This window comes from Podarcis melisellensis (assembly GCF_964234715.1).
Source record: "Podarcis melisellensis genome assembly, chromosome: 1".
NCBI classification, from domain to species: domain Eukaryota; kingdom Metazoa; phylum Chordata; class Lepidosauria; order Squamata; family Lacertidae; genus Podarcis; species Podarcis melisellensis.
In genome coordinates, this window is record NC_138528.1 from 52,455,724 (window position 1) to 52,477,572 (window position 21,849).

General features: G+C 42.9%; 1 protein-coding gene across 3 annotated transcripts in view; it reads right to left on the reverse strand.

Annotated features, from left to right (window-relative positions):
* The window catches only part of LOC309358960 (uncharacterized protein), a 104,673-nt gene extending 83,342 nt beyond the window's left edge, over nt 1-21,331 (reverse strand). For 2 of the 3 annotated variants that reach the window (XM_081892302.1, XM_081892301.1), the window contains exons 1-2: nt 21,232-21,331; nt 5,175-5,188 (exon numbers count right to left, since the gene is read on the reverse strand). In XM_081892302.1, the coding sequence (XP_081748428.1) occupies nt 5,175-5,188; nt 21,232-21,308 (91 nt within the window). In that variant the 5' untranslated portion in view covers nt 21,309-21,331. Of the gene's footprint in view, nt 1-1,697; nt 2,387-5,174; nt 5,189-21,231 lie in introns of those variants that run through there. The other variant, XR_014163675.1, reaches the window with a different exon arrangement.
* Between the last annotated feature and the right edge of the window lie 518 nt (nt 21,332-21,849).

Consider the following 21,849-nt stretch of genomic DNA (forward strand, 5'->3'; position numbering starts at 1 on the left):
CAGCTGGGCTGAGGCGGCTTCGCTCGCTACCAATCACCTCGTCCAAAAGCAACGCCTCGGCCGGGTTTCCCCCCGGATCTGGCCTTTTTTTACCCCGATCGGGGCCATTTGGAGTTGGAAAAGGGGAGACCTCGGGAATCGGAGGACTGGAAGTTACCTAAAAGGAGGTTGGAAAGTGATGGGGGTGGGGAATGGAGGCATCGCCTGATGACAGAAGTCTCCCCTTAAATCGGGGCCCGATTTGTGAGTCCCCCCTCCCTGCTATTTATGGGGTGATCCCCCAGTATCCCACCCACTCTGAAATCGATAGAAACCTCCCTCACCCTCCCCATCTTAAAGAGAGACTTGTCGACACTTGTCTCTCAATTCAGTGGAGGACTTACACATCCAACTCCATCCCTGGTGGGATGGAGGAGGATGGGACACATCACACACCCTTCTGGCGTGGGAGGGGGCGTCTCTGAACTTTTGAGAAAGTTTTATTGTATTTTATTCTGTGAAGGTTTTCATTAAAAAAGAAAAAAAGGCAGTAGCATGAAATCATCCGCGGAAAAGAGCAAGCAGAAGTCGATTAAGAAAGTTAAGCTACGAAAGGATCGTGGGAGTGGGGACGAGGGTGGGGGGAGTTTAATTCTCTCGAGACACACACGCTGGGTGGGGGAGAAGGGGGTCGTGGGGTTACAGAGGAAAAGGGAAAGGAGAGGCGGCGGTGGGGGGGGGGGAAAGCCCAGAAAATCTAGATAAGTCCGAGGCTCGGCGGTCGCGCTGCTGCTCCTTCGGCGAAAGCGCCCTCCGCGAATGCTTTTTGGGGTAAGGGCTTCCCGGCTAGGTAGTTATATACAGCAAGCCCAGACCGCAAAAAGATTCGCGAAGGACAAAGTCTCCCGTGGCTTCCTACATCCATCCATCCGGCTGCCACCAAAACGGGAAAAAAAATTCAAATATCCAAGGCACCCCAAGACGGCCGACGGCTGCTTTTCCAGACACTATCGGGATCACACCATCCGCCCCATCGTCCATTCACTCACACACGCTCCATCCCCACCGAGTCCCTCTGCAAGCCCAAACCGAGAGATCCAACTCAGGAGAGTCTAGGAGGTGGGGAAGGGGAAGGGGGGGGGGTTTCCCTTGGCCCAGCCCTTCACATCCAGCCCCCGCTCCACCGCCTTCCCCCTCCCCGCGAAGGGGCCGGGAGCAGGGGCTTGCAGAATCAGGGGGCTCTGTGAGCAAGGCAGAGTTGGGAATGCGCTCCCCCACACCCCTCCATCGTTCTGCTCCCGAGCAGAGGGTCTAGCGCTGTGCACGGACGCTGCGTAAAGAGAAAACTCTCCCCCTGAGCACTAAATAAATAGAGACGAGGCCGGCCGTTCATTGGTGCGGGCTAAAATCGTCATTCGCCAATCAGGAGGAGCCTCACATTTCTCTCCCTCTCCCTCTTCCCCCTCCCCAGAAAAAGGGGAGGGGGAAGAGCGAGAGAAAGAAACATTTCCATTTCTAATTATTCAACAAACCCTAGACAAGACCACGCTCCATAGTGTTGCTATGCCTGTTAGACTTATCCTTGCTGTCTGCCTCGGGGTTGGAGATGGGGAGGGTTGGGGGGTAGGAGCAGGGGTTTGAGAAGGCACTTGCAAACAGCCTGCAAGGCATCAAACCGAGCAGTTAGGCTTCACAACACAGCACAACAAAACACTTACCCCAAGGACCTGGTTGTGCGCCATGTGGGCGCAAGAAGCCACAAGTCAAAAGTTCAGATCCGCTGAGGGTAGCCTGATCCCTTCAATCACCAAGTCGTGCCACCCAAGGAAATGCCCACTGGGGGAGGTCAAGCAGTGGCCATCGCTGATCCATCGGCTGGATAACTCATAGTGAGATCCAACTGCGTTGGGATGACTTAGGAAGGTTGCTGGAGCGCTGGGGGCGAGAGTCCCATTGAATTTGCCCCGCAGTGCCTTCTCTGAGCCTCTGCTCAACACCCGCAGACAGACTGGGGGACGGGGGTGGCGGGTGGAGGGGGAAAGAAACGCCTCCCCAGCTAAAAGTTGCGAGAGCACGACACTGAACTAACTCCACAGGTCTTCTGGGAATGGGAAGCCTGGCGAAGGTGCGTCTCCTCTGCCGCAGCTCGAGAGTGGCCACTTTGCCACGGAGTTCCCTAGGCAAAGTTCGAGAAGAAGGCATCCTCCTCTACCGAGAGTCAACACGAGTCAGCCCAAGAACTTGGAAGTTCCCTTCCTGGTTGCCTGCACCCCGCAGCTACAATGACGCCTCAAGAGCACAGGAGTTCCTACCGGGAGATCCAAAAGTCCCTACCTTCTCCGTTGCCTTTCCCCCCAAGCAAATCCACCCCGAGAAGCAGCGGCAGCAGCAGCAGTAGCAGCAGCAGCATCACCAGCCCTCCGGCAGCAGCAGCAGCAGCAGCACCGCAGCCTCGTCGAGATGCAAGCTCCTACTGAGCCCTACCTGCTTCCTCTTTCCCTTCAAGTACTGCTGTTGCTGCTACGGATTCGCTCCCAACTTGCTTTGCTTGAGACTGGCACCTCTCGCAGACATGGGCAACGAGGAGCGGAGGAAGGACAACAAAGTTGTAAGCCCCCTCCCCTTTCCCCCCTTCACTTACCTTGCTTGCCAGGCGCTCAAGCAGCCATTGAGTAGGATAGGATCCTTGCTTGGAGGTGCAGGAAGCAGCATCTCCCCCAGAGTATGTGTGCCTGTGCGGGGTTTTGGGGTGGTTTCCCCCCTCTCCCCCTTTTGTTTTTAAAGGAAACTCGTGGCAAAGCTTCCCTTCCTCCCAGGCATGTATAAACTACTGTAGTGTGTGGGAGGGTCACGATCTTGCTAAGTGCAGAAAATTTTCCCAGGATTAACCCCTTCCTCTCCGGCCTCCTCCTCCTGCAACTTGTTGCAGATAGGTGTGTGTGTAGTGTGTGAGTGTGAATATATATATATATATATATATATATATATATATATAGTATCTGAAACACACACATGCGGATCAGGAAGCAAAAAAGCAAGCAAGCAAGCAAGCCTCGGAGGAGTCCAGATGCCCCCCTGACGCCGTTTTGATTGGATGGTCTTTTCATGTAGAGGGGACGTCTCAAGTCGAAGTCACGATTCCTCCTCAGTTTGGAACCATCTGTGACTGGAGCCATGACGCAGCCAGCACACATTACTCACTTTTACAGTCACGACTTGGAAATCCGTGCAGTTTGCAACCAAAATTACACCGCCACCATTGAATTATTTAATAGGATCCAGTTAAGGGTAATCTTATGCATTGTGCCAGGAGATGTGCGAGGACGATCTGGCAAAAGTGAGGGTAGGGTAGGGAGATCTGAGGGAAGGGGACGCGAGGGTGGGTACTCGGGAAGGACCGGCAGCTTTTGGATTGCTTGTAATGACTTTCACAGTTTGTGTGTGCGTATAATTCATTGATGTCCATATGGAACCGTATGTCAAAGTGTTTGGAAGCACTTTGCTTGTTCTCAGACGACCCATTTGTAAATACAGACACGAAAGCCCAAGAAAAGGATGGCTTCTCTATACATCATAGGGACATCAGTGGGTGGTGTGCTCAGCAACTGATTCTTAGGCTTGCGTTGTCTCAGCGGCAAGGAATGTCCAAGCTATTACATGCAATATGAGCCGAGGCTGCTGTGACCAAGCCTATTTATCTATATTCCTCCTACAATGCTCTCCCGGTGGTCATTACTGCATCTCTCTCATTGTCTGCAAGAATCGTAAGTGATGCTGAGCTTTGCGTGTGGTAGGTCCACTATAAATACAGCTGATTCTGCTGCTTTCTTTAAATCCCCTTCCCTTCCTTCACTGTTACCCGCTTTAAATCCCCCCCCCCCAATCGCTTCTTGCTGTCTTATGGCTGCAACTAAAAGTGCCTCCCCCTTGGGAATACAGCCACCCTTTCCCCGTTGTTGAGACAAATGGATTCATGCATGTGAGTGTTGCGCTGTGTCTCTGTTTCAAAGCACTCAGATGACATCGCTTTTGCCTAGCTAGAATGCCTCTGAATCGGCATGGTCACTGGCTAACAAGAACATTCCCGGCTTCAGGAAGGTACCGGAGGATGATTGATGTTTGTCTCGTCAAGGTAATGGAGCATCTGCTCGGTACATACCACAACAAATCCTCAACACCCCACTTTTAGTCATTCCACCAACTCATCTGGTGAGGATCTCTCTAAGGAAGCGAAGGAAGGGCAATAAGAAACACACACACACACAACACGATAGGCAGAAGGTGTGGGCATTCTGGAGGGGATAAACGAGGTGGGAGGAGAAGGGGTGAGTCCAAATAAAACAACCTATAGACTGTTCTTTTGAGACGCACCATCATCAGGTGCGGGCTATTTCAAACGCACGGGCGGGAAAGGGGCAGGCAAGTCTAACCAGAGCGGCGCTTTTACGCACCCGATGGGAAAACCTGACTTAGATGGGAAGCGCCCAGCATTTAACGAACAACTTCTGTCTCCCACCATCTCACCGTAGCCCCTCACCCACCCACCTGTCCGCCTCCCCTGGCATACGTGCAGTGAGGGTGACCTAAGCGAGAGCATGGTAACAAGGTCGAGCTTCTGCAGAGGCAAAGAACCACAAGCAGAATGGGCTGCTGTTTCAGCACCCGTATCCACGGACAGCTCCCAGCAAGCGCCGCTTGGGTGGCTTCTTAGCAGAGCGCGAGGAAGAGCAAATTGATAGTGTCAGCATATTCCATGATCCCTTTATGCAATCTACAGAGAGAATCTCTCTCTCTCGCTCCGTCTCGGTCTCCGTCTCTCTCAAGCTACACAGGAACCTTGCCATTAGATTGCGTCTAGCCACCCTTCCGGGAAAAAAAAGACTGAGAGCTCGAGAAAGAGGGACTCAATAGCGCCGACAGAGAGGGAGAGAGAGAGTTGCAGCTTGCTATTGATTCAGAGATTTACCGACAGGGTGATTCCCCTTTCTGCAAGAATTCCCTGTGTCTGGGTTCCGTGCATGCACCAAATTCGTTAAGCAGACGAGTATGTTCCACTCTCCCCTCCCTCTTCCTCCACCCTCCCCCTTTAATATAAAAATAGCAAGAGAGACAAAATAAACCCAAGCATGCATAAAATAAAGGCAAGATTCACCGTCACTCTCTCTGCGGCATGCACAAGAAATATTACTACTTACCCAAACGGGAACTCCTTTGGTAGGAATGGGAGGGGAAGAGAGTTGGGGGTAGGGAGTGAAGGGAAAGTGGTGGTGGTAGGAGCGAGCGGGGGGGGGGGGGGAGAGAACGTACAGACAGAGAGAGGGGAAAATCCAACAATTAATTTCCAGACAGTAGTTGGGAAAAATATACTGCGGTGATGTCCAGGTTTTCTTCCACCCGCGCTGGCGTTTATATACAAGTGCAACTCTCTGTCTATTTCTGGAACGCGATCAAAACCCTGATGCTATTTTTAGCAAGTGCTAGGGAGAAAAAAAAATCCACACAAAGGCATTTCGCTGGAACGTTACGTCCAAAATATTAAATGTGCATTAAGTCTCCCACCTGCCCCCAACTCCCCCACCCTTTCTTTCTCCTTCACCATTCAGAGTTGTTTTAGGTGCGACGTTGCAGAGAATTTAAAGGGCTGATATTGATCGCTTTCCATATTGCCCTATTGCTCAACCTTGCCCCCCCATTCACAGATATGTTGAATATGACTCTCTGCCTGTTGCCTTGCAAGCATTGTTGTGTCTGCGTTCTTGATGTGTCTTTAATAAAGTAAACGTAAAAACAAAACAAAAAACAGAAGCACACACAACAGCCATGCACTACTTTACCCTCATGCACAAATGTGGCATTCAAGCAAGCTTGCTTGTTTTTCTGAGAAAGAGAGAATCTTGCAGAGTGAATTACACAGCACAAAGAAAGGTTGTTTTTAACATTCTTCTTTCTCCACCCCAGGTTTTTTTTAAAATCCTTTGTCTTGAGACTAAAGAATCTATAAATACACACACACACACACACACACACACACTCTAAAAGAACGTGCATGTGTGTGTGTGCGATTGCGTTCTAGTAATTCACTACGAAGGGAGATGGGGAAAAATAGAACCATTAAGGCTTGCAGGCTACAAGAAGCCAGCCTGAGACTCCTTTGCAAGGCTGCGTCAGTTATCAGCTATTGACGTCACGTTCAGATTCTCCTCTTCAGAGGCTCCAGTTCATCATAAAAGATGTCTGTGCTTGGAGCTTTTGTGCTTGCAGAAAAGCACTTCAAATCTGGGGGAAAGAGTTAATTAGCAAGCCCCACAATTGGGGTGTGTGTTGCACCTTTTTGTACACACACACACACACACACACACAATGCATGGGGGAAGAAAGGAGGAAAGGGGAGACAAAGGTGTTTTTGGAGTGTTGTGTAGGGAGCTGAATATATTTCAAAACATCTCCTAGAATCGAGCTGCAAAATAAGCCAAAGCATACTATATATGCACATTGTGCAGGGACAACTCCTATGGTATCTCTTGTATTTTGATGTAGCAGAGCAGGGGGAAGGGATGTAAAACCTGAGATTTTGCATATTTGTCAAGCAAACAGGAGGGGAATGGTAGCAGCATTTTAACAGCCCCTCCCTTGTACTCACACACCCACACACTGAAAACTGGGGAGGGGGGAGAGAATAATGTTCAGCACCCACCTCCTGTACACACAGAAACACATATACAACACACACACCTCTCACTCTTTTATTTGGCTACAGTAGCAAAAGCCATATATTGATAAAGCTGGGATTAATTCTGTATATTTGTCAGGCAAACAGCCCCGTCTCCTAGAGTGACGCAAATAACAGATTCTATGGCTCTGGCTTTCTATATTCTGCACCCACGCACTCTGCTTGGTCTCCCACGGAATCAGCTACAGAGAGCAATGATCCAGATTAGAGGGGAGGGGGAAGAGAGAGAGGCAAAAAGAACAAATGAAATTGCAATTAAAAATCATAATACTGCTATAGGTCTCTAAGCACAAGACTAAATCTGATGTTACAGAGGTACACACACACACACACACAAAACCTGTACCCATCTATCAAACAGCAATCAACCCCAGGAAGATTGTCATATTGACAAATTTAGAGTTTATTTGGGAGAGGTATTTCTTCCTCACATATATCCCCCCCCCCAATCTCCATTACAAATATGTGTCTGCAAAGACCCAGATTACAAGCACTGGCAGGAAAAATAAACACTGAGGTTGAAAGATAGGTGTGGGTGGAGAGGGAAAACCACGGTATATCCTCAAGTGGATTAATCAGGACCTTTAAAGCAGAATGGGCATTTCCTTCCCTTTTCTTCTTTTTTTAATACACCCCCCCCAGCATCTTCAAAGAAGCACTCAATGGGCTGTTGCTATATTTAAAGATCTCGTGTGTGTGGGAGGATGACACGAGGCATCTGGGCAAAAATGAAAAATGTGGGCTACGGTACTAAGAAAGCACGCACACATGCACATACGCATCCAAGGGGAACAGAAAGTTCTGTGGATCAGAGTGGAAACCACAAGTGTTGAAAGGTACATCCTGCACCATACAATCAAATGGATATTTCTTTCCAACCAGTCCACTCCACTTTTTGTCTGCCCATATGAAAAAGGACGCTCAGACACATGAAGTTATTTACAGTCTAAACCACACACACAGCCCTATGCACAGCTGTGCACAAGCACACACACATACACACTGTGTATATAACTGTGCCAGTTATTATCAACTTTTTTATAGTAGACAATATATGGTATAACATCCATACATCGTCACTGTGGAAGTAACAAGAGAAGCAACATAGCCAACGACTTCCACTGAGGCAGCAACTTTGGGGTATTTCATACACCTAGATGAAGAGATTACATCTAAAATGCTGCTAACATGAGGGAGACTTGTTTGGCTTTAAAACACACCATGCTGCACTCTTAGTCTTTGGGCAGCTGTGATCAGATGCAGTGACATTGCATGTCCCCATGTACCTCAGTCAGTCAGTCAGTCTGTCTGTCTCCTTCAATTATGACTCACCTCTCAGCCAGAAGGCACCCTAGGTGGCATGCAACAATTAAATCAATACAAAATCCCCATAAAGCATTATGAATCTATGGTAAGCTAACAAAAGCAGCAGTTTACTCTCCCTTTTGCTAGCCTGACTCAAATAGCCAACTTTCCGTCATCGTTTTTTTGTTTAAAGGCTACATGGCCTTGGTGAAATATTAGGAGTATGCTTCTAAAAAAGCAAATTCATGCAGGGGAACAGCCTAGGATGGGCCAGCTTAAAGTAAACCCAGTACTGAATTGGGTTCAGTACTGTAAAGCAAACCCTGGTATCTGAAGAAGTGTGCATGCACACGAAAGCTTATACCCAGAATAAACTTAGTTGGTCTCTAAGGTGCTACTGGACATTTTTAAAATTTATTTCAACTGCATCAGACCAACACGACTACTTACCTGAATCCAGTACTGAACTATTAGTACAAACTATTAGTACAAACATTAGACACACACATACATTCCCCAGCTAGGTCTTCATTTCTCCAACAAAGAGCTTAACAGTCATCAGGGTTAATAGAGCCATCCTTATACAAAACATGAAAGTAGCAATGCAGATGGACTTGTTTGGGTGGCAAACATTAGAATTAACACAGAACTAATTCCATCTCCCTGATACATCAGGCTATGCAGTCTAGATTATTTTGCAGTTTAGATAGCCAGGCTATAAAATGATAGGGTTTCTCTCCTTGAATTAAAAACAGGTCTGCCATGGGTATTCAGAGATCACTCCTCTTCCTTATTCCATGTTCTACAAGGTTTTTGAAAGATGGAGTATGCTCAGCTTTTTCTAACAGGAACTATTTTGACTTGGTAAAGTGGACACAACTGTCCACAGTCTCAGTCTCATTTGGTGTGTGCTGCCTTCTTTACACCTCACCTGTGAAAGTACCAAACCTCAAGAAATGCTTGTTTCGAGAGCATGGAATCTTTTAGCAAGCCACCCCTGCTGTTCTCGCTTCTCTAGATCATTATTTGCACTAAAAGGAGACTTTATCTTTCAATTTGATATGTTATGGTTATCAGCAATCTTTTGCTTTCCAAAGAACTAAGGCTTGATGATAACAGGGATATAATGAAATCAACAGACCTCCCACTCATTCCTCCATTTTGAAGAGTATTATCATTCTTACTCAGATGGAATTGTGATGGCCACCACCAGATAATGGAATAATATTATACCACTAGAGCTATCCCAGGCGCTGAAATAGGTTCAAGCTTTTTTAATGGGTATGCTCCACAAATCAAAGCACCCCCAACCATTTCATACCCCTGTCCTTTGAATAATGAGTCTGAAAAAAGAGAGTGCTTTAAAGAATATACATAGCCATACCTGGTTTTAAGTTCCCTTAGTCTTTAAAACACAGAGAGCTATTCTTATCAACACTCAGAATTTTTGAATGAATTGATGAAGAAGAAATTTAGGAACAGGGAAAAGAGAGAGTGATGTCTAGTTTTGTTTTTCTTTGGTCAAACCAACATCAAAGGTCCACCTTTTACCAAAGTCTCTTCCGAACCCTTGTTGGTTTTCACTTTTGGTAGTTGTGTCTATGCCCTACTACTGCAGAGGGCTGAAGAGGTACTTTGCCATTGTACACTTTCTTAGTGGAAGATTATTATATACTCTTGATCCACTGGTGCTAGCGCATATATCCTGAGATGAAAGGTAAGTGTTTGTTAAAAACACCCCAATACTGCTTTTCATCTATAAGTCTTCCAGAGTAGTTAACAAATCTGAAGATAGGCCACGATTTTGCCATTTGTAATTATAGGAAAGTGATTGATATAATCCAGTGTACACCCTATGGAATACCAAAGGATCAGCATTATCATCTTATTTTCTTTACTTACCTTGCACAACAGACCTCACCACCAGTCTTTCCAGTTGAGAAATGAGTTGCTCAGATCTAAATAGGTTTCATCTTTTAAAATTAGTTACCTATCATGTGAGACCATAATATAAAGGCAGAAAAAAAACTTTGAAAACCATCCCTTCAAATACTGGTTTGAGAGAACGTACGTTACACTGGAAATGGAAAAACCCACATGACAGAAGGCCAAATGCTGTTATAGTTGTTATTAATAGATATGGCTTCTGTTAATAGAGTTTGAATAGAGTAGAAAATCCAGGCCTTCTCCCCAAGAAAGTGGATCAGACATTGCACATCAATGTCATCATTACATATGTGCAAAAATTGTGTTTCATCAATAATCTACAGCCAGTTTTAACATTTAAGGATAACCCAACATATTACATCATCTGCTGTATTTTGTATCTGATAAGATAAATTAATTTCTATATTTATTGTAATTAAATAATTTTAATATTATATATATATTATTAATACAGTGATATTAAATAGTAGGGCTGGATAAAAGTCTGACTGAGACCTCGGGGACCTGCTGCTGTTCAGAGTAAATAATAGTGGCAAGATGGACCAATGGCCTTTGAATTTCCAATAATACAAATCATGGAAGCACCGTTTCTTTAGCTATATGACTGTCCAGTGTTGAAGGCAGTGCATTCTGCACAGGATCAGAGCAACATATCTTTTAAATAGTAATTCACTTGTTTTGGGCCTAGTCGAGATATTCAAAAATGCACCGCAGGTGGGATTGAGCCCTTGCAAACTTTGTCTCAAATCGTGCCCTTTCTAAACCCATGAAGATATTGCAAGGAGTGAAAAGTAATTGGAATTTAGAAAATAAAGCGATCAGCATAATGAAATCAAGAAGAGAGCACACTATTGAAAGAAGTGACAATACTTTAATTTCTCATCAAGAAAACAATAACCAAAACCTTGTATTTCAAATATATTGATAGTGAATTCACCTTGGATTTTTCTTTTTCTTTTTCCTACAGTTGTTGCTGACATTTGATGTACACTGAACTTCCTACAAACAAGATCCATGGCCCTTATAATGAACAAACCTCTGGCCATGGTCTTGAGAAAATTGTATACTGATGAAAGTATAAGTATAAAAGATAGGTAAAAGTTGTAGATTTGCTTCCAAGTCTTTGGAGTAAGAAAAGCAGAGAGGCAGTTAATGGAAGGCACCCTTGTTTCCAAAACTGTAAATATATAAATTCAAAGGAAGGAATATGCATAAATAATAACCAACCAAACCATGGGCAATATTTAAAATATTCAGAAATGTCTTAGCGTTACTTAGTTCGGAGGAGTAAAATTACCTTCAGAAAATGGATCATCACCAATGCTAGTCCTATTAATTCTAGTGAGTCTACTCTGAGTAGGACTAGCACTGAATACAAATCAATATATAGTTGCTGTTCAGTAGTGTGAAAAAATGCATGAGGAGATAGGAAGGATTTCTGTAGTCTAGCCTTCCCTAATTGTATGCCCTCCAGAAGTTTTGGACTGCAACTCCCATCATCCCATCCCATTAGTCATGCCAGCTGGGGATGATGGAAATTGGAGTCAAAACATCTGAAGGACATCAGATTGAGGAAGGCTGTGCAGTCCATTGAAGGCATGGCTGAGAAGGAAATGAGGAATGTAGAGTTACAAGAGCAGGATTAGCTGAACCAGTTACAGTTCCTTCTCAGAATAGCATACTATACATCTTACTCGGCTACGAGTGATTGCCAAAGGAAGGAAGGAGGAAACTATACAGTACAGTGGTACCTCTGGTTACGAACTTAATTCGTTCCGAAGGTCCGTTCTTAACCTGAAACCGTTCTCAACCTGAGGTACCACTTTAGCTAATGGGGTCTCCCGCCGTATGATTTCTGTTCTCATCTTGAGGTAACGTTCTTAACCCGAGGTACTACTTCTGGCTTAGCGGAGTCTGTAACCTGAAGTGCTTGTAACCTGAGGTGTTTGTAACCCGAGGTACCACTGTACTCCCAGTGCAATTTAACTGATTTATAAAGTGGTGCTCATCAGTCATAAAACTTGTACTTTGTGTGTGTAAGAATCCAGGTTCAGACCCTGGCAAATCCAATTAAAGGAATTCAGATGCAGGACTGGAAATCATCCCTGATACCCTGATGAGTTGTTGCTAGTCAGAGGAAACAATACAGGACAGTTTGCAACACTGACCTGACAGTATAAGGCAGCTTCATGGATTTATCTATTCACTTTTCATTGCAAATTGTTAAGCTCTACAGGAGTATTATGAATATACTATTAAAGGCATGGTTGTTTTGCCCAACATATTACCATTTATCAGCACAATTGTTGAGCAAGTAAGTCATTCTTTCTAGCAGTATCCCATAACCAAAAGATTCAGAGTATGAGATGGAAGTTCCTATGAATCAATATAGAAATCAAAATTAATTAGCCTTAACAGTATACGTAGTGAAGACTATGATACTTTCTGGTGGAGGATGGAGAAACAAATCAAAAATTTCCTCAGTTCATTAGATTCTAAATTTTAATTGTTAATAAGCATGATCTTTTAAGCACTGACAGCATTAAGACCAATCTCTGCTGCATAAAGCAGAACTAAATAAGTGATTGTATCAACAATAGGTAGACTATATAATACCCACAGAACACTCTCTAGCAACATACAAACCTGTCTGCTGGGATTCTGCTTCACTTATCTAGCACTCTAATCCTAAGGACAATAAGTCCTATTGGAGAAATGAAACTTTATTCCAAGTAAATTGGGCATGGATTGGGATACAAGACTTAGCATTGACTTTTTCCATTTACACAAATCTCCTATACCTTTCAGTGTCAAGAGCATGATTTTGTTTATCACTGGAGGAAGGTGGCTTGGGGAACCACAGTAGGAAGGGATTGTTATTATGTACTGCTTGTGGACCTTCCATAGGCAACTGGCTGGCCACTGCAAAAAGCAGGATGCTGAACTAAATAAGCATTTGGTCTGACCCAGCAGAGCTCTTCTTACTTACGTTCTTACGACAAGTGTATAAACAGAAGATGAAGCATTTGCAAGGCAGAGTTTCTTAGAGATCCAAGCCACAGTATCAAAATATTTAAAAGACAAACACAGGACAAATGAGAAAATAATGTGAAAGACTCACATAAAGGACCCATCCACCTGCAATGCTCCGTGGAGGATGTTCTCAATGAAATTCTTCAAAATCAACCCTTAACTTTATTTTCTTGCACTATCATTGGTCTTTGATGTATCCGTTTAAGTTTTGTTATGGTTATTTGACCAAAGTTAAGATAGCATGGCATCCATCCTTTTTGCCTCTCTGTTCTTGGGTGTCAACACTACTGTAGAATGCAGTCCTAACTTATGGAAAGTAAGTCATGTTAAACAGTGGAACTTTCTTCCAATTTCTGAAGCTGCTGGAATGTGACAGTGTTTAGGTATCTTAGTTAGTAAAGTGGATATTTCTCTATGATGGTCCTGCTGCTGTAGAATTCCATGCCACTGGACCTGTGTCAAATGCCTATAATTCAGACTTCTTGGGAGGTTCTAAAGACCCACCTATCTTTGGTTCAATTAAACTTCTAGACATGATCCTTATTAGCTGGGTTGATGGTCTGGTTGATCTAATTTTTTTCCGACACAGTTTTTTTAAAAATGTGGATTGTTGCTGAGTTGTAGATTTAAGTTTTTAATTTTTGTATCATTGATCTTTTTATCTTTTGTTGTTTTTGATTATAAGGCATTCTGAATGGATATTTGCCTAGAAATGCTCTTAGATCCATGAACATGGGTTATGAATAGGGATAGATGGATGAGTCTATTTCTGATTCATGTCAGTTTTTGCACATGTTTATTCATAAGTCCATTCTACCCCATTTCCACACAAATCTGTATTTTTAAAAAATAAAATAAAAATCTATATAAATACTTGTGTTTAAATACATATTTTATTACAAGATATGTTTTTAAATGCATTTTATGCTCTACTAAACTATTTTATCCTACTTATTTTTATGCATTTTTATTTTTATTTTGAACTGATAATCATACTGCAAAAGTGTGGAACATGAGGCATAATTACATTCGAATCCAAGAGAGCCAGATGAGGTCAGCTTGCTTTAAAATGCAGACTGAAATAAACTTTTCACCATGCCTATTTAAGAAAGCTTAGAATTTCATTATTTCACAAGAAATGTAAAATGTAAAATGCTGGTTTTCAAACGGAGTCCCAGGAAACTGTTCGGTTTCTCAAAAACTTATCAGGGGTTCCACAACGTGAAGTTCAACAGCAGCAGACAAAAAGATATATTGACCTCTATCCCCAGTCTTTTCCTCCTGCAACATTCATTCACAGGGATGTGTTGGGAATGTTTATGGCCTTAGCTTCCATTCACAATGCTTAATGGCAGGCTGAACAGTACTCAAATAAATTACAGTACAGGATCCACAACTGGGTAACATCACTACAACCATGCATATTCATGGCAAAACCAATTAAGAAGCAGGTTTCATTATGCATGTTTGGGCTAAGGGTGAGTTTTAGGTCTGAACTTAAGTTGCAGACCCTCCAAGTGTCCCTGTTTTCCAGGGACGCCCCTGATTTAGAGAAGCCATCTTGGTTTCCGATTTGATCCTGGAATGTCCCACTTTTCCTTAAGATGTCCCTATTTTCATTGGAAAAATGTTAGAGCGTATGGAGTTATCCAACCCATGAGCCATCAGAAGGTAATCCTGTAAAGGGAAGTGTTTTCTTATGTTTAATTTCTTATTATGCTTTTATGGATGTTGGAAGCTGCCCAGAGTGGCTGGGGCAACCCAGTAAAATGTGTGGGGTATAAATAGTAAAATTATCATTACGGAATGGGACGTCCCTGTTTTCACTGGATAAATGTTGGAGCATATAAAGTTGCAGCCTATTCCTCTAGAACAAAGGTGGAGAACTAGTAGTCTTCCAGATGCAGTTGGACTCCAGCTCTTATTTAGACAAGCTTACCTAGGTGTTTAGAAAGTTTGTATGAATTTTATTTGATCTAGTCTATTCTATTGTGGTTTTAACTTTCTGTATGTTTTAAATCATGGTTGTAATTTTTTAGTGATAATTTTATTGTTTCTGCAAATCACATTGAGTGTTATTTTTTCTCAAGTGATATATTAATTTTATGAAACAAAGAAACTACCATCATCTACAGCCAGTATGGCCAACAGTCAGCGATGGTGGGTGTTGCAGTACAAAAACATCTGGAAGGTGACATGATTCCTTTCAAAAGGGTTCCTTGAAGGCAAGAAATCTGACTATCAGTGCTGTAGAGACACTGAGAATATCATAACTGCTTCTTTAGTATATGTAAATATGAAATTTGTTAAGTGTTAAGGCCTTCTTGAGCACCATTCTTTTTCGATTTCCAACATAGCATAACGGTATTTGATACCATTTTCTATATCCAGCAAACAAAGGATGTGATGGGATGTGAGGAACGGAGAAGTCTAGACAAACTCTTCTTCAATTAAGACTTTTAAGAAAGATCCATAAAAAGATTTTATGGGTAGATTTCAGTCAGGGAATTCTTGACTGAAAATAAGTGGTAATTTATTTATTTTTTAAGTGAAACCTGGCAAAAACCTCCATATATTTTTGTTGTTGACAGCAGGTAGAAGAATGATCTATTGTCATTACCAGTCAAGTAGCCATAATGTATTTGATAAAATATTAAGCAGGACACAGCCCTTGACCATCAGTCAAATATTTCAACTCTTCAGCTGGTTACTCATAGTTAAATGAGAATTTAGACTTCATGGTTGTTTTTAATTGCTTTGATGTTTTCACCTGCTCTTTCTTTGGCTTATTGTTGTTTTTGTTATTTTTCCAGTATTTGCTTTCATATTCTATTTGTATATTTTTATCGTTAGCTGCCTTGGACACCTTGTGCTGAAAGATAGGATATATCTTGGAGGCTTTTAAGCAGAGGTTGGATGGCCATCTGCCATGGATGCTTTTGTTGAGATTCCTGAATTGCAGGGATTTGAACAAGGTAGCCCTCAGGGTCCCTTCCAGCTCTACAATTCTATAATTCCATCGTTTGTACTGGTACTGAAACAAGGAATCTATGTACCTGCTTATACATACTATCAGAATTGTTGCCTAAATTGCCCTGGACATAAAACAGCAGTTCAATCTAGGTATCGAATTCTGTATTACGTGGACCAAAATCTTTAGTCATAGTAGTGAATGATGTGTGTTTGGGGAGAAAAAGGAAATGGCAGTAGAGTTGTCCACCTGGCAGAAAACAATGAATGAGTTTCATCTGCAGAAAAGCTGCTTGGATGGACAACAATATCTATGACCCTTGGTAGACCCTTTAATTAGTAGATATCAGTGCAATTATTAGGGTTAGGGTTATTTTTATGAAGATGGGTATTTTTAAGAAAGGTGGCTTAGTAGTTTCACTGGCCTAATGTTCCCCAACCTGGTGATATAGCATGCTAGTCAGTGTATGTATTAAGTTTGCTTTGAATATTCATTTCTGAATGGTTTGGTGTAAATTCAATTCTCACATCCAATCATTTGAACATTAACTGGTTCAATGAAAAGTATATAATCCATTTCATGTTCCTGTGAACTCATGTTCTATGAACGCATATCTTTCCTAATTTACACCAGGAAAACCAGATCTGAGTACTCATGGCTTGTCCAAGGCAATCTGTAGATTATGTATTCCCACCTGCCAACTGGTGCAGATGCCCTTAAAAAGGTTTAAAAAAACCATTTATTGTGGGTTGCCTTCTCATAAGGCCTTATTTCAGAGGATTATATTAGAATGCATAGCTTTTTTATTTCTTCTGAGATATTTATTATCAGTCTTAACTGACCTGTGCATTTAAAATGATAGTTAATACTACTGCCTTGATAATTAGAATCTGCATTGTGTTTTTATGACATGTAAGGCATATTGAGTGGGTTAGTCCCCAGAAGGCGGCCTATAATTTTATAGATAATAAGTAAGTAAAATATCAGAACCAAGCCTCACTGTGGCTTATAGGCAGTGTCATATTGGACATACAGCAACTGGTGACCAAGCCTTGATGGGGGAGCATGGCTCCTGCACCATACCAGTTATTTCCAGTGAGCTAGGCGGTAACTTTAAGCTTCTACCTCTAGTCATAGTGATGCAGCAGCAGCAAATGCTGATTTACCAAAAATTAGGGGAGTGTCAGTGGCTAGGACAGAAGTCATCAGCTGATGAAAGAATGGACATGGCATAAATAGAAATATGGTAATTGTATTATTGTGTGGTCTGGCCTTTAAAAATGTGCTGTGCTGTTAGAAGAGGCACTACCTGTCTATCACAGCATCAAGCCTTGAACAAAAATGTTCAGTTATACTCGGAGAGCATGACATCCTCCTCTTCATTTGGTTTTGCGTGTGTGTGTCCATGATGTATACTAGGGTAGCCACCAGATGCCATGTTCTCAGCTATAATTTCACACTATCCTTTCTTGTGCTGGACATCCAACGCTATATTTTTCATTTTTCATTTCTTCTTATTTTTCACACCCACTTTCCTTAAACTCTGAATAGTCCAAGAATAGGCAGGGCTGCCGAACAAAGACTGCCCATGCCAATGTGGGACAGTAGAAAGATGTGTTCCAAATCGTAGGTACTAGACTGTGGTTCATCATAGACCTGACATGTCTTTCATATGGCTTCTGGAAATCCAAAAACAGACTCAAAGAAAAGTAAGATGTCATATACCCAAGTAAGTGTATAGAACTTTTTCTGGGTTTTTGACTCCTCAGTGGATTTAGAAGATCACTTGTTTCTAAGTTAACAGTGGCCTGTCAGCCATAAAGTATTGGAGGAATTGCTGAACTGCTGAATAATGAATTTTCTTAGGAATAGCTGTAATTGTCATCATTCGGTGAGGTATATGAAAGCAGAAACAATGTGTGGTTAGGTTACCTACCTTTGGTGTGTACATCCAGATGCCAACAATATAATTTTATTTTCATATATTAACATGCATTCCTACTTAGAACTAAGTCCCACTGAGTTCAATGAGGCTTACTTTCTGGTTAGTGTAGGGTTGAAGCCTGAAATATCTACACGGTGTTATTATATGTTTAAATGAAAGGTTCACTATATTATCCACTTTGCATTGTAACAGTTTCCTAGTTATTTATCATTAGATTATTCATGTTTATATTTCAAATATGAAAGAGAAAAAGTTTAACGAGTTAAGCTCTGCTTTTTGGAATTTGCAGTAAAAAACCCCTAAAAGACTCTTATGATAGTACACCACCAGCTGTGAAAGGGGTAAACTATTATTCACTTATAGAAGAGATGGTTGGTTTATTGTATTGTAGTGATGCATAATTGTACATACAGATATAATGTTTAGCCAGCAGGTCTTTCCATCAGATGCCACTCTGTCGGCTATTTTTAGCAAATGTGTGTGAAAAGCCAGAGTTCTGTACATCACGACCAATATGACCCATTGTAGCTACCTCATTTTCTTTTATAAAATCTCAAGTGCTCCCAGCACCCTTTACTAATCCATGTATTTTCTTTCTTCTTCTTCTTTTGGTCAGATTGAGCACCATTCTCTATTTCTGTTCTTCTGCACTAAAGTGAAGTATGTTTCCACCTTTGCAAAACGGTCCCTTATATGTTCATACTCTTTTGATTCTGGGTTTATTCCATGGCTACCAATCAATCACTTCATTGTCAGTAACATGGACCAAATGCATCAGTTTCCTCTTCAAGGCTTCAATTCTCCACTGTACGTAAGCCCAATTAAGTTGAATGGGGCTGATACGGGCATAACTGTGTCCAGGTTTGCAACTAAGAGCGTCCATGAAAAGAGCTCATAAATTGTTCCTCTTAAGAAAGGCTCCCATCACCTAGGGCTGCCCTAAAATGTTATGCCATTGACCCATTATGGTTTCATTCAGCTTGAGACCCAAGAAGCAGAACCATAGCTCGCTAAAGACAGCATCGTCTAATTGTCTAACTGTGGATACGGCAAAAATGAGTTGCCCAGAGCAGAATTTGACTGACAAATCAGGAAGTTTCATGTAAACTTGGATTTGGTTTTGTGTTTTCCGATTTGAAGCCCCCAGGTGAGGTGGCAGGGCAGGAGGGTGGACCACTTCTGGTAGGTCTGAGATCAAGAATTTAACAGAAGCAACAGCTGTCCAACTAGTGGCACCAAGCCTTATGAAGAAGTCTTATGGCACGTAATGACTGAACCCACCTGGTGCAACAATGAAGAGGGCAGGGGGAAATCAACCATTGTTCTGCCCTTTACCACTATTCATTAAGCCACTCAAAGCAGCCAGAGATGACTATTGTAGACTTTACGTTCTACAGTGGATCTGACTGCTGATGCGAGGGATACTGTGGCTTAGCCTGCATGTATCCATTTCAGGACATAAATGGCTATGTAAGATAAGGCATAGAAACTAAAGGGTACTTATATTAACATTGCGACTTGAGGGGTGTTTGGTAGTTTATAACCTAAAGCGCAGTCCATGCATCATTGCAAATCAAGAGAAATATGTGATCGGCCCTGATAGCAAGACTCCAAAGAGGACTGAAAGCCTTGACTAAAGCTAGGCACGTTACAGCCTTTGACGTCACAGCACGACTGAGGCACCGGTCGTTTGACTACAATGTTGGGTTCACCACCGTAGGTCTGTATACTGTTGCTCTTCCATCCTACAGTGCCATAAACATGAACTTTAGGTTTAAGACTCCCAGCTCTCCGAGTCTTTTTCAGGCGTAAGCTGAAATATTCAGTCTACCACTATGCGATGGTAGCCTTCCACTCTGCAGCTCCTGTCCCTGAATCCGCAGTTTGTTCTACATGGGATTCTAATGAAGCAGCTCCCAGTGTACACACAACTGTCAGAATCAGGGTCACTGTAAGCAGAGTTAAAAGATGTTGTAGCGTCAACACCACAAGTAGCAGTAAAATTCTCTCTTGCTTGCTATCTCTCTCTTCCTTCCTGACTCCCTGTTCATAATCAACATGGAGTTGAACCACATTCTCCCTGGGGCAAAGGGGTGGTCAAAAACCAGGATCTTCCCCATTCTCCTGGACAGAGTGCCATGTGCCCCTAACCATGCTAACTCACAAGTATGTGCCAGATGAGTTCAGTGGGACTTGCACCCTAGTTTAAAGTATGCTCAGGACTGCAGTCGTGATAGCTACTAATTTCTAGGGCTGACTTTGCAAAGAACAAAAACACAGGCTTGCAATAGCCACTATCCTGAAAGCACCTTGAAATGAACGATAAATCAGAACTTCTCGGGCAAGACATCTGTTGCTATTCACTTCTTCAAGAGGAACGGCACTGAAGACAGCCCGAGTGGGTGCTAAAGGATCGGTGTGTTGTTTCTCATTGGCTTCCTGTGAGCCAACAGAGAATTGCCAAAAAGAGTATGGGCAATTTGCAGACACCCCTGAATAAATCTGGCTCTTGCATTCCCACCAAAGTTTGGAATTGGATGTTCTCTTTCGTTTTCTTCTAGACACCGCTATGAGGGAGGGGGAATTATTGTGTATAAAGATTTCCCTCTACAGGTGGTTGGAGACTGTGGCAGTTTCTCACTCTTGCATCAAAGAAGACTCTTGGAGTCCTGGTTTCTTCTTCCTATAGACCCACATCTCATTCTGCCTCTATATAGTCCATCTGAGAGTTTTCTGGCTAATCCCTCTATGCCCCCAAAATATCTTTCCTTCCTTACCTTTGCCCTGATTCTGCAGCAACATTGCACAGCTTTTATGTAATCAGTATTTCATTCATTAATAAAGCACTTCTCCCCTTTGCCCCAGTATAGCAAACTGAGACTAGCAAGGTCTGCCCCAGATGGGTGGAAACTTCATATATATGTATTCCCTCTCCCCAATTTTGACAGGGCTTTTTAAAAAGATTGGGCAGGGAGATCTATCACCTTTATCCTCCCAAGGTGGCATGCTCCCCCACCCCACCGCTTTTAATTTCTCCCCTTGCAAAAAACACAATTCAACACACTGCAAATACAACCCATGGCAGTCTAGAGAACTTTCCCCTCCTTGTTGCTTTCCTAAAGGGAGGGTTTGCTGGCCAATGCATCGTGCAGCTTTCCAAAAGGCAGTCAGCAACAGCAAATCAGCAAAGTCTGCTCTTTGCAAAAGCATCCGGCAACTGAAATCAGAAAACTTTGCAAAAAGCAAAAGCACAAGTGCACACACCACACACAAACACAACAGAGACACAGAGGGAGCGAGACAGAGTGCAGAGAGACCTACCTTGCCACATCTTCTCCACTTATGTGTGCGAAAGAGGGGGGTTGGGTGGGTGTCAAAATAAACAAAACAAAAAGCATTTCGGAAAAGCCAAAGAAAAGAACAACCACCAAAACAATGAAATAGAAATCAAATGAAACAACAACACCCCCCACCTAAAAAGAAAAAAGGGGGGGAAGCCCCACACACAACCGATTTCCTCCCCACACGCCTTAGAAGCTGGTTTTCTAGGGAATTTTTTGGCGAGAGGACTGCGAAGGGAAGAAAAGGGTGTGGGGGGAGATTACATAAATAAAAACTCCAGCGTTTGGAGCGGTGTGTGCACCCTAGCAAAAGGCTGTGTAGATTTCGCGAAATGTGTGTCTCTGTACTCTTCCAGGAGAAAGGCAAAAAAAAAAACAACCCACCAAAAAAAACCAACCCTAAAAAAATCAGTTCGTGTTCTCTGCCTGACTTGGAGACAGAGAGAAGCAAACCCCCTCCCACTCACCCTCCCACCCACGCATCCACCCCCACACCACCAATCCAGGCACCTCCTGAGTAACTGATCAGAGCAGAATAACTCATCACCCACGTTCGCAAGCCTCCCTCCCTTCCTCCGCCCCCCCCCCGCGCGACCGT